Genomic DNA, 13,072 nt, shown 5'->3' with positions numbered 1-13,072 from the left:
GGAAAGAGATTATAAAGAATAGGTAAGAGACAATACTGACAACATGGTAATTTTGTCCTGTAAGGTAATGGCACTCGATTACCTGAAGTATTTATTATCTTTTAAGATCTGATTACCTGGTCTCAAGCAGCATGTGCCAGAAATACAAAGGGTTTGGTATTTGATGACAAGGATTAGAGATGGAGAGAGAACAGTGAGATATGAGATTGTTTTAGACAGGAGAGATAAGAAAGGACTTACATTAAAGTTATAAGGTTTGGCTTAAGTATTTGCTTTTTATTCAGTCTTCCTTGATCACTTCTTAAAGCCTTCACAGCGTACCTCCTTTGTGAGAATAAGATGGTTTTGACTCTAAAATTGGCACCTGGGACTGGAGTGACCTCTCCAGTGAGCTCCAGCGAGGTTTTCTCTTTTACTGGGGATTTGATTAAGTTTATAAGATGAATGTAATGTTACAGACAGCCTTCCCAAAGGAAGCTGCTATTTAATAACAATCCAGAACACTGTGTAAGGGCTAGTATGGCCAAACCAGACATAAGTGATCAGAAGTGACTGTTCTCCCTCATCCCGTGCCCTCCTGGGACCTACCTCTTCTTAAGCTGATGCTGCAGGGCAGGAAAACTTAAACAATATCATTCCTACTGCTTCTCCTTGGCGTCCTGGTTATTAAAAACTCACGCCTGGTTGTGGAGCTCCTCTCGTGTGCTCCAAAAGGTTCCACCCTGCGGAGGGTGACCTCCTCCCTTTCTTACCAGCCTGGACATCCTAACATTGCTTCATTGCACTTCTCCCAATCCAGAGCAGAAGTTAACCAGTTCTATCCCACAACTATACAGTGGGGGAAACTGAGCCATGCATCAAAATAACTGAAATATTAAAAAAATTGTCATCACTACCATGTACTTAACATGTCATTTTTGCTATAAGATGTCATGGAGGCCAGGAACTTATCAGGATTTAGAGAAAGTTTAAACATTGGCTATCAAGAGCAAGCATTGTTAAATTTCAAGCATATTCCCCAGCAAACAGAATATCCGTCAGCATGTGCCAGATGAGTAAATAGACAAGTAATTTACTACCTTGTTCAGGCATTTTGCACATCTGTGTGTACTGCACTATCTGCATCTTTGAAGAATCGGGTTGTAACTGCAAAGCTGTTTTAAAAAGACTTACATTCAGCCTTTATGCAACTAGGGAGCCAAATCTGCCAAGACAAGAAGGAAAGTCAGGGCTTCAAATCAAGCCCATTTTCTTTCAGTGTGCTTTGAATTCAGTGCTTACCAAACAGCTCATTCTTAGTCCTAAGTGTAGACAGTTCCCACATAGGCTGTTCGTCCCTCTTGACATCCCTCTTTGAATCCAGCTTTGTTTTTGTTGGCTGAAAGAATTGTAATTAAAGGTTCGTATTTTCTTCCCCTGCAGGCACAGCTAGGTTTTTGACAGCCTTGGTGAGAAGTATGGAAGGTTGGTTATTCAAGATGCAAAAGCTGAAGCGAGGTTCTGGCATGCACGAAGCTGAGCTGCAGGCATTTTATCACAGCGTTCCTGCGTGGCTGGCCCAGGTAGATGCCATGATGAGCTGTATAGGCTCCAGCCAGTTGCATGAAGTTGAGAGTAATAAGAAAGCACATTTCTTGTAAGGACAGAGTTGTTAATCGTGTCTGGGATGGCCTTGTACATTAAACTACACTCATAAGAAAAGAGAAATGTTCTTTTGTGGGGACGCTGGTGCAGGAAACTGGCAGTGGGATAAATGTGATCAGCTGAAGTGTTAAAATGATTGGCGACTGCCTTTTCATTTGCTTTGATTTGGCAATATCTGTGGAAACAGTTGGTGGCTTCAATATCACTCCTGGAACATCACCGTCTCCCTCAGAACTGCCACCTGCTTTGGAAATCTTGACATTTGAAGAAAACCCAAAGTATGTGATTCATTTACAGTCAGATTTGGAGGGGCATATTCCTCTTCATGGTGCTCCTTTGGTAAATATCGTCAAGAAATAAATCATTTGCAGAGCACATGCATAACGTATATGTAAGAGATTACTTGCAAATGCCAAATTGCCCACAACTACAGCATTAACAAAAAAGCCTGTGTCATATTTCCAGCATATGGTGTACTAAAATAAGTGATTTTCTTTGAGCTGGGAAGCCAAAGGTGTCTTTGAGACAGGAGATCCACAGGTCTGGTGCACCAGATGTCATTTTGTTTCTGGATTTGGGTTTTTTTTTTCAGGGTAGTACCTAGAGATTTTTTTTTCAGATGATTCACCAATGGGTTCTGTCCATGAATAGTGAGGTTGAGAAGAACATCACCAATTTAACGAAAAAGTAAGTGCAAGCCTGAAACTGCTAGGGATAAGAGCACTATATCCAGTATTCAGTCTGTCCTTTAATTTCTATCTGGCCAGAGCTCAGTTGTGAGGAATGCTTGTTTCTCTTCTGACACTTTCTTTCCTGTTTGACTTGTGGCTTTTGTCTTCCAGCCAAAGGAGCAGAGGAGAACTCCTCTAAAAACAGCTGTAAGGTCTCCTATACAGTGCATGACCACAATTTTATTGTTTCATCTTCAGCAAGCATTTCCTCTGGAATAACATTGATGTTTCCTGTTCAGAGAGCTGTTGTGACTGCTAGTTCTCTGTGGTTTTACTTCTTTCTCCCAGGATTGTAGACTAGAGGCTCTCACTATGCGTTTTTAAAATGTTCTGCAAATGTGATGTGTGATTTTTGGTTTGACACTGAATTCTGGACATGAGAGAGTGCCACGTGGCTGATAAGCAGCATATGATCCTAAACGAGAACTGGGAGAAGGATAGATTCATAGTAGGAAAAAATGTGTTCGTAATAGGAATGAATATGGGAGGAAAAAATGGTAAAAATGAATGTTTCCATCATTCGGTCAGTTTGCTAATTGAATTAGGTAGGACATTGACTTAGGTGAAATGCACTAACTTCAGACTACTTTGCAAGACCAGTCATTCACTACTGATTTAGATCTGCTCTGATGTTTTGTGCAGGTGACTGAACTGCATCGAAACCTGACCCTGTGGCTGGTGAATTTGCTGAGACAGATGACAGCAGACCGCTTGTCCTGGGAGTGTTGCCAGTGGCAAGAGTCAGACGCTGAGATGGATGAGGAGCTCGGACTTCTGAGGGCTCATAAGCTGCAGCATGGAGCTGAAGAGCTGCTTGTGGGGGGTGGGCAGACTTGCTGGTTCTATAGTCAAGTATCAGCTGAGGTTTTCAATTTCATCAAGGGGGTTTTCTCAAGAAAAAACGTGTAGCATGCTGAGAGATTGATCACAGCAAGAGATCCCGTCAATTTGGTTATCCTTGGATCTTTTCCCAGGCCTTAAATGGGCTTTACTGGTATTTGTAGGGAGCCTAGTAAGATATGAACGCCTAAAGAGAACAGCAGCACCTGCTTTATACCTAGTGCTGCTATAGAACATAGGAGCATCTGGGATTGCATGGGCTCTGCCCACGCTTCTGAGGCTGAACTCCAGAGGATGTAACAGCAGCACAGACAGCGAGTCTGCAGTCCAGGTCACCTGGAGCAAAGCCTCCACCTAATCTGTGCTTGCGCATCTTCTGTGGGTTAGTGCAGCGCTGGCACGGACAAGGTGAAGATTGCTCTTCTGGAGACTTCTTGAGTGCAGAGGTCTACAAATAGCTCCTGTACCTTGCTGACAGCAATGGCTTCTGATTGAAGGGTCATTTCCAACCTAATTGATTCTAAGCATTTGAGGGCATTCCTACAGGGCTGATGACATTCTGCATCTTTGCAGCTGCTGCTGCGAGATTGTCAATGCAATTGTTCGAAAGGAACGGTCAGAGGCAGTTTAGAAGCAGATTTAGAAGCTGATTTTGAGCTGGAGGAGCTGAATAAGATCAAGGTAAAAGGTGCCTGTGTTTCCAGCAGTCTAGGTCTGGTGTAGATGAGACTGCATTTACTTTGTAAAAGGTAGAGAAAAAAGCATGTGAGGGTTTCAAGGAGGAGGGAGATTCCTGCTACTTCTGTGTATTACCGTGGTCCCCCAAGTTCTCTACTGACTGCAGTCCTGGAAAGCAGATAAACCTGGGTCAGGTCATGTTCGGTTTTAATATTTTCCTTGCTCTGTTTCGGGGTACATATGTGAGGGCTCTCCTGTGAGATTCATTCCATACAAGTGGCAGTAGATTCACCTCTGGTTCAAAGCTTGTCAGAGCCACGTACCTCCAGACCTGAGCGGTGCTTAGGAGTTCCTGGAGGTGCTTGGTGCAAAATGCCTTTATACAGACGCAGTTGAAACTTTTTGTAGTCAACTGACCTACCTGCCGCCTCCTTATTCTACACTTGCATGTAAAGCTCTTAATTGCTACTACTGTCATCACCAGTGTTTAGCTGAGCTTCACCTGTGCTTTAGGAATGTGAGAGGTAGACCCTTCCTGAAGCCCAAGGCTTCCTTGAGCACAGGGCAAATGGCATTGCTTCAAGGAATGTAAGAAGCCTCTGCAGGGATTGAAAATACTTGTGCTTCTGTTCTGCGTTACCTTAGTGAGTGAAAAATTAACCCCTGGGATTTACACTCATTTCTCTCCACATGGGCTTGGGCAGTGGCTATGACAGAGGTGTTCTGTGCTGGCCTGAGGAGGGGCTTTTGTTGAAGGAATTCGTGGGTCGGAGTGATTAGCTGGTGACAGATGCCACGTCTGAAAGCTTGGAGAAACGTGTCTTCCTTTTCCTTTGTTGGGTGAGGATGGAAGAGTCCAGGTAGGCAAATAAAGACAGAAGGGTGGAATTATTTAACTGAATGAATTAATATGATAACAACTATTTTGTCTGCTCAGTAATCCCTGAATAATCATTTGCTGTTATGTCTTCCCAACCTGAGTGCTGTAATTGGATTCAAGCATGTAGTCTTCTCCTTTCAGAGATCAAAGGCACTCCAGTCTCCTTTCTGAATTTAGAAGAACTGAGAAACCTCTTTGGATCAGAGGTATAGATAGACTGCATTTTCTGTTCTAGGTTGAACCAGTTTGAATGAAGGTCTGCTTCAAAACTTTTCCTTAAGGAAGCGGCTACAGTTCTGTTTGAGGGAAGGCTTCACGTGGGGACCTGCACGCACTCAAAGTGGCAGCTAGAACTATGAGGTGTTATGACTGTAAACGGGTTAAAAATCACAGTGCTGCTTGTGAGGGCAGGTCTTAGGCAAAACTAGAGCTTCTGTGAAGCTAGGAGATTTTACCCCACTGGTAGATCATTTCTCCATGGTGCATGATAGCTTTTGCTTCACCCATTGGGGTGGACTCAGCTGGAATCCTGGTGGTCACCTTGCCCAGGAGATCAGGCTGGACTTCTAGTTTAATTCCTTACGTGGCTAGATGGATGTCTGAGACTGCCTGTGACAATTAGATGCATTTTATAGATGGTTGGCCTGGCATTGGTCTACTTTCATACAAACCAGCTTAAATTCAGATGATGAGGAAATTGATTTAGATGTATTGTTTTGAACTATTTGTGTCAGTTCTGAACTCAACCCCCAAGCAGAGTGACATCGTTCATGACTGTCTACAGCCAGAGCTGTAGCTCGCATTCTGCCTCTCTTTTTCTCCATGCCATGGCCCATACAAAGCAGGTAGGTCACAGTGGGTCCTGCTAATGTAATGTTCAGGAATTAGCATAGTCATTCACAATTTAAAATATATTCATACATGGGACCCTCCTAGCTGGCTGAAGTCCAAGTCTAAATATGTGCAAAAAAGTCAGAGACCAGCTAGCTTTGCCTAGGCTACTTGGATGGATAAAGAGACCGTGCTGCTCACCTCATCCTTCTCATGATGCCTTAGAGGAACTGCAATTGAAGCTTAAGCTGAAGGGTACTATCATTTCTTCAACTCAGGGAGAGTTTTGAAGCTGAAGGTGCCAACAGCAGTAGGAAACCCGTAACAGAGGAAGAAACTTCAGAAGTAAAGGAGGAAAGTGCTCTTTGTGCAGGTGACTGTAGTAGCTGCAATATGCTACTTTCCAGCAGGGCCTTTTTATTTATTGCTCAGTATATGCAATGTGAAACGTGGCCTTACAGCTGCCTTGAATGACACTAGGCTAGTGGTATCTCCTATTTCTTGTTCCTTTTCTCTCCCAGCAGCAGCCAGGTGCTGGTATGGATTATCTGACTGAGGAAAATGAAGCTACTGCAGACATGATCAGATATGTAGGATGTGACTCCAACATCCACCTGCAGACTCTGAAGTCAGACATCCTGTCGGTCACAGGGGTGGGAGTCTCCACCGCACCGTTGGTTTTAGTCTGTTGGCAGAGATTTGGAGCTGTCCAACCGGACTTTGTTATGAGGTCCTGTTTAACACTTGTGTCAGACCTGCTGGGGCAGTGCAAGGTGCTGGTCTTTTCTCCGATTCCTCTCTTCCTACAATTTTAAATAGTCATTAGCACAGTTACTGCAGCTGCAATTTGTCCTCCTGACCTCCCTGGGACTTCCGTGGGACCAGTAGCAGGTGATAAGTGTAGTCCGAAGTACCTGCAGAGACTGGGATGGTGAAAATGGTTTGGTGCTGAGCACATGGGAGGAGTTTAAGAAGGTTCAGAGAGTCAGGGAGATCCCACAACAGGGAAGCAAGAAGTTTGGGTTGTTTTGGCCTCCTAGGTCCTTGTTTTCTCCACTTGCCTTTGGGATGGTGCTCTTTGGTAAAGTTGCTCTTCATAGGAGCATGCCTTTTGCAGTCATTCCCTGGCCAGTCAGTCATCCAGAGTGGAGCCTAGAGGTACAGAAATTGTGGATCTTTAGCAAACTGTCACTGAATGGTCCCACTCCTTAAACATGCTACATGGGTGTGTGTGCCTTGCCCTTCATGCTTTAGAGGTGGGCAGCTAGTGCAGAGTGACAGTGGTTGACGCAGGAGTGTTGCTTTATGGACTTTGATTTGCTTTACAGAAATGAACCTCTGGAAATCGCAATTACCTTCCAAAGCTTAGAGTAGGAATCTTTTAACAGTTACTTTTACAGAAAAACCCTGATTGTCTTCTTCAAATGAAGAAAACTGACTTATGCCTGTTGGACCCTGTGAGGAGCTGCCTCTTTCTGTTCTCCAAATATTGTTTTGTTGGGTTCTTTCACTCCTGGTCAGGCTACAGCCATCTCCAACCTCTGTTAACCCAGTGAATGCACCAGCAACCCAAGACAATGAGCCACTCAGATGTTCATGTCTGAGTCAGAAAAGCATTTTAGTCTATTTTTAATGCTGAGTTCAGTGCTTGAACTAGCCTCTGATTTTACATGCTTTGCTGATACTGAGCTCTTTGTGATTGTGCTTTGAGACGCCAGTGCCAAACCAGGCACATGCTGCAGATGAAATGCAGCACTGTTGGCTTCACGTTCACTTACAGAAGGTTTTGCTCTTCCCAAGCAGAGGGAGATGACTCCCACCAAGCTGTCGACTCCCTTTTTGCAGAAAGAGTTTGAAGCCAATTAAGACAATGCTGGAACATCTGCAGGTGCAGCTCCTGTGAGTACTGGTCCTGTGCTGGAGGCATGAGCGAGGCAGGGTTTCATCCCAGGCAAGTGCCTGTTCTGCTCTCTGATAAGGTTCTGCATCAGCCAATGTCTGTTGGCTTAATTTTGGGTTTCCTTCTGTTCTAATTGTCTTGGGCCACAGACTCTGATTTATGTTAGCTGCAGATATGACCTATGTCAGCTCTCTGCCATCTCTGTGCAGATTTTCTGGTTTGTGTACTTGTGAGGTGCATTGCAGAGGTACTCATGATGGTTTTCTGCAAGACTTCTTAGTATTTCAGGTCCTGTTAGCACTGGCAGGATGCTATGTGAATGTAGCTGAGCCCTTCCAGGGCCTGCTAGTGCCCCGGTAGGTACAGCCACGCAACGTTGTCCCTAAGTGCGGGCAGCACAATGAAAGGACACCCAGGTGGCTCTGTGCGGAACCATGTCAAAGTTTGTGTTTGGTAATGACTTCTTCCATGCTTAAGCAGGCTTCGGCACTCTGAATTACATTCTTTCGTACTTCTTGTTTTGTCTGTGAGCTTGCATTATCCAGGGTAAGCCTGTCTCATTAGCCTTGCTAATAGAATTAACTGTGCTCTGTATTTATCCTTGCACAATGAAGATCAGCGTCTCACCTTTTGCTAGCTGAGTTTTAAAATTAATTCAATTTGCAGGGTTTACAGAGACGTGCCACGAAGTCCCTTATAGATCTTTTAACAGTGCCCTTCTCTGAAACCATAAATGTGTTTTATGGAGTCAGTCAATCCTACTGAACGTTTCAGCTTTCTAAATCTTCCTTTTAGGTACCCTGCCAGCAGCTGCTTAGATTTCAGGTTTCAGCATTATCTTTGCTTCTATGTTTCAGAGAAACAGAGATCTGTGCTCAGAATGCAGAGGAGAAATCTGAAGGTCTTGAAGAGAAGCTGGAAGAAGCTCTGCAGAGAATCAAAGAGCTAGAGAGTGAGCTGGAGAAAGAGGGGAAAGTCATCCCAGAAGGGCAAGGTCAGGAAAATCAGTATTCTGAACCCGCTCCTAGACTGAGAGATGGAAGCAATCTTTGAGGACACCTCATTCGTCTCCCGTTTAGTGCAGGACCCTCTCCGCCTGGGCACATCCTAGGGTTTTGTCTAGACCCTTTGTCAGAGGCCAAGCAAGGAGGCTTTTACCATGACTCTAGATCAGGACAGAAAGAACTGCTGAACATGGTCTGGTTTTGAAAGAAAGTAAATTTATTTGATTTTGACACTTGACACAGGGTCATATGATCACTGATTTTGGGGTAGAAAAGAAATAATGTTCCAGGTCCCTTCGCTCTCAGAGGCCACAGACCTTTTGTTTATCGCACAGGACGTTATTGCTGTCTCCAGGAGTTGTTTGAACACTGCTGACCTACTGATCTTGCCCAAATTGTGTGGCAGGGAGTTTCTTTGCTCACATGTTTGTTGTGGATGAAAGCATTTTCTTGTCTCCTTTTTCAGCTGGGTCTGCACAGATGTAAGATGTGGAGAAGGAGAAAGAATAGGAATTAAAACTTCTTCCCTTAGTCCTTCAGTGTATCCTATCTCTTTGACATCAAACCGGGAGGAGAGGCTAATTTGTTTGTTAAGAATGTGATACCTTGGGCACATTTTTACTCTGCAGTATTTTTAATGGCTTTGGTTTGTTGGTTTGGGTTTTTTTCAGAAAAATATTTCCAAGAAAGCATCTCAGAAATCAAGGCCTGCTCAAGTCCCAAAGCTTCTACCTCTGGCCAGTCCAAAGGATCCAGAAAAAGCAAATATTAAACAGCAATGCCTGAGTAGTTTCTTAGTGCCCATTCATAGTAGCATCTCACCCCTGATCCACTGCCTTACTCCTCATCCACTACCACAACATCTCTCTGCATTCTCAGCATTTATGCTGTTCCTCTAGCTGGCTCTACCACTTCCACATCTGTCTTACTTGCCCACTACCTCCTCCAACAGCCCTACTGTCTTTACAGCTTGTCTCCCTTGTAATACCATTGCTACCTCACCTTTCTCCTACCCACATCCCTCCTGCCTGTGCACCCTCCTCCCCTCCCCTTGCCTCCTGTTTGTGTTCATCAGTCTCTTCTTGCTGCTCTACCTCATTCTGCCTCGTCCCTTTTGGATCATGCAAGTAAATTATTTGCACCTCTTTCCTCTTGTATCAAGGTGGTTTGTTTTGGTTTTTTTTTTCTCAGTACCAGCATGGCCTGGTTGTGTATGTGATAATGGGTACCTCCTTCATCCTCTGGGCTTCGGATGATCCAGTTATCAGCTGACTGGTTAGGAAGAAATTGTACAGAATTATATGGGCAAATTTTTGTTTGTCTTTTAATCTTCTTTTGAAGGTTTTATCCTTCTTTCAAAAAGCTGTGTGTGGTCCTGAAGGCCTTTCTCAAATTGCTGCCACAGGAGAACTGCCTGTAACCAAGGTCTCAAAATCAGACTTCAGACGATGCCAGTTCACCCGCTCAGTGCACTGGGATGGTATTTAAATGCTCCACCTCCCCGTGATTTGTGTTTGGCATCTCAGCCCCCTGGTTCCCTATCCGCAGTACCCCATTGGCCTCAACAGGCCAAAATGCCCAGTGAGGTGGCCACCTGGGACTTCTGCCTCTGCCGGGTCCCCAACCTGGGGCAGTCTGTATAGTTATAAAGCTCTGCAAAGCCAAAAGAGCTGCCTGGGTTCGGCATGACTCTGCAATTCGACCCAGTCTCAGCTTGGAAGAGCAGGCAGTGAAACTGTCAGGAATCGCATCGGCTCAGGTAACCGCTGCCAAGTCCCTCGGAGTAAATTCTGTTCTGGAAACATCACATATCACTAATCCTGAAGTACATTTTTAAATCATGTTTTCCTTCTGCAAGGTTTTCGAAGGTATTAGCTCCTGAGGGTAAAATGACAAGTTTCTGCCAGCTCTGTGTATGTAACAGAGAGAAGATCCTGCTGGAACAAGGCGTGCTCTTTGGAACTGAGGATGCTCTTAGCTATAATTTGCCTTTTCTGTAACTGCAGAGAAGTTACATGTTTGAAAAAGCTCTGCCTGACTTCTGCAGATATGACTGCAAATAGGGTAATGTGTGTGCCCTGACGTAGAACTGCATGTCTTTTGACAGTCATTTCTCGGGCTAAGTGTTGTTGCTTTGAGACCTTACCTGCAGAGGTGTTGGTCCTTGATGGGCCAGGAAATCTTGGTCTGGATGGAACAATTTACACGGAGTTAGAAATGCAGCCGGAGAAGTGTTCAGAGAAAGGATCATGTGCGGCTCAGTCTGTGTGGTATTACACTCTTCTGCCTTAGGTTGGGAAACAGCGGTGTATTCCAGCAGCATGAGAAATAACCAGAACTAGCCTCTTAAAGAAGTAACTACACAGCTCGTCTTCACCAGTGGAAGATTACAGAGCTGTTCTACTTCCCAGAGGTAGTTTTCCATGAGAGGATCACTACTGAGATATGTAACAGACAGACAAGCAGGAGCCACAGCCCCCCTGCCCCCCGCTTCTGAGAGGGCTGCAGTGGCAGAATGCTTTAGATGTGAGGTTACGCCTGGAGCTCGGATGCTCGTGTGATCACCGTGACGTTCACAGGCAGATTTTTCCCACTTCCCAGCCACTTGTAAGGGGACCGGATTCGCCAGGCGTCCCTGCTGTAAAAAGGCTGGCAAATACTTGTAAAGTAGGTATTATGGGAGCAACCAGTGTTGAGAAGGGGACTTGAGGGAGCTGAAGGGGCTGATTAAATACAGAATATGTGATTCTTGGTAGAAGTGGGATCCTTCTTTGCAGCAGTATGAAGTCAGTACATACAGGCCATCCTCGTGACACAGCTGCATTTAACAGAAGTTATTACTGATGATAGATGCCAATGTGCATGAGTGTTGCCAGCAGGCAAAGAGGGACTGAAAAAATAAGTGAAAATACAAGAGCGAGCGACTGACTGGGCAACCCTTGCTAGGCAAATGCATGACGGCCAACTACTGAGTGGGCAATTAAGAGAAGGGCCACAAAGTGCCCTCTATCTTGGCCTCTACAGGCCACCAGCAGCAGAACGCTGGTCCTGGGAATGGCTGTGTAGGGGAGGTCTGCTTGGAAGCAAGGGGAGATGCTGCAGGTCAAGTGACAGGGCAGGAGCAGAGCTAACATCCATCCAAAGGGCACCAGGATCAGAGAAACTGAGTGCAGTGTTATTTCCTTTGGCAGTGCTCTGTATCTTTGCCAAGGGAAAGGATTGCAGTATCTGTAGGTTCCTGGTCATTTCAAATGGCTTTTGGCAGGAAAGATATATAGGAGTGTTGAGGACTTTGCCTGTTCCTTCCCTGTGTGTAAAGGTTACCAAGGCAGCTGCAGCAGGCAAAAGTGTTACTGTTCTTGAGGCTCTCAGTTGGCTTTTCCCCAGCAGTGCTGGATTCCCCCTGGTCTGCTCAGCAGGAGTTGGTTGAACGGATCACCTCTAAAATGTTGAGAGATGCCCGCAAGCTCAGACCTTGTCCTGCCTCACCCCCCAGTGGAAACCAGCAGCGGCACAGCCTGCCTTTCCCCTGCACAGCTGATGTGCCTTGCAGAGAAGTGCCAAGCCTTTCCTCCTCTTCCTCCTCTTCCTTTTCCTCCTATTTTAGAACTCAGGCTAAACACCTTGGTTGCCTGCATGTGTATGTGGTGACTGAAATCCCATAACCAGGACTAAGCCATGAGACCCAGCTCGTTCTGTTGTCGCAGGAGAACCAGGCTGATGGCACCTGCCAACCTGCCTGCACGCTGAGCCCCTTCCTGTGACCCCACCGACCCTCGGGCTCCCACCCCTGCCTGCCCGGTTGTTCCGTTTGGAGACAGGGGGCATTTAAGTACATAGGGACTTGTCTGTCCTTCCTGCCAAGGTGACAGATCCCAAGGGCCAGGTCTTAGGGTGTCAAGGTGCCTCTGGTCCTGTGAAAGGGAAGGGATGACACCCTTCTTCCCTCAACCCCCTGCTCACACACATGCCAACCCTGCTCCTGCTCCGTATTTTTCCCTTTCCAAAACAAGCAGAGGCTTCTTCCATGTACAATCCACTTTATATTACAGGCCTGGTCTGCCTTCCCTCCTGCCTCCAGACCAGGACCTACTGGTGGGCTGCCCACAGGCCAGCCTTCTTGCTCCTCGCTGAGCAGGACTGACCAGAGGCAGTGTGGCAACCATTTCTGGGACAGCTCTTAGAGCATGGGCGAGTCCTTCTTGTCTTTCGGGCTTTCTGGGAGCTTTGTGGTGTCTGTGAGGAGGCTGCTCGCTGCGCGAGGACTGTGGGTAGCCAGAGAGGCCAGGTTGATGGCATCCAAAGGCAAGGGCAAGAGGAAAGCAGCAGGTTTCTCTGCGGTAAGGGAGTGCAGTGCATGGAGGTAACGGAGCTGAGCAGCAGCAGGGGCACTGGACAGGATCTCGGCTGCCATCCGCAGGGACTCAGAAGCAGCCTTTTCCCCCTCAGCAGCAATCACCTACCAAGCAGGGGAATAAAGAAGGTTTCTGTGAGACTGGGGTAAGGGGGCATGGACTGTTCATTACAGAGGGAGGTTGCCGCCGTGAAATTCCCAGGGCTAGTG

General features: G+C 46.0%; 2 protein-coding genes across 2 annotated transcripts in view; one reads left to right on the top strand and one right to left on the bottom strand.

Moving 5' to 3' along the window:
* Positions 1-9,280, top strand: part of AXDND1 (axonemal dynein light chain domain containing 1) — a 19,447-nt gene extending 10,167 nt beyond the window's left edge. Inside the window, 14 exon segments of the mRNA XM_009699443.1 lie at positions 1,423-1,636; positions 2,237-2,252; positions 2,255-2,335; positions 3,018-3,214; positions 3,789-3,840; positions 3,843-3,911; positions 4,875-4,979; positions 5,832-5,882; positions 5,884-5,965; positions 6,115-6,257; positions 7,408-7,467; positions 7,469-7,503; positions 8,362-8,498; positions 9,180-9,280. Of these exon segments, the coding sequence (XP_009697745.1) occupies positions 1,423-1,636; positions 2,237-2,252; positions 2,255-2,335; positions 3,018-3,214; positions 3,789-3,840; positions 3,843-3,911; positions 4,875-4,979; positions 5,832-5,882; positions 5,884-5,965; positions 6,115-6,257; positions 7,408-7,467; positions 7,469-7,503; positions 8,362-8,498; positions 9,180-9,280 (1,343 nt within the window).
* Positions 9,281-12,688: 3,408 nt separating this feature from the next.
* Positions 12,689-13,072, bottom strand: part of NPHS2 (nephrosis 2, idiopathic, steroid-resistant (podocin)) — a 7,074-nt gene continuing 6,690 nt past the window's right edge. The window contains exon 8 of the mRNA XM_009699441.1: positions 12,689-12,967. Within this exon, the coding sequence (XP_009697743.1) occupies positions 12,689-12,967 (279 nt within the window). The remainder of the gene's footprint in view (positions 12,968-13,072) is intronic.

This window comes from Cariama cristata, unplaced genomic scaffold (genome assembly GCF_000690535.1).
Source record: "Cariama cristata isolate BGI_N322 unplaced genomic scaffold, ASM69053v1 scaffold4094, whole genome shotgun sequence".
Lineage (NCBI taxonomy): Eukaryota > Metazoa > Chordata > Aves > Cariamiformes > Cariamidae > Cariama > Cariama cristata.
The sequence above is the reverse complement of the archived record's forward strand: the minus strand, read 5'-3'. Positions and strand labels throughout refer to the sequence as shown.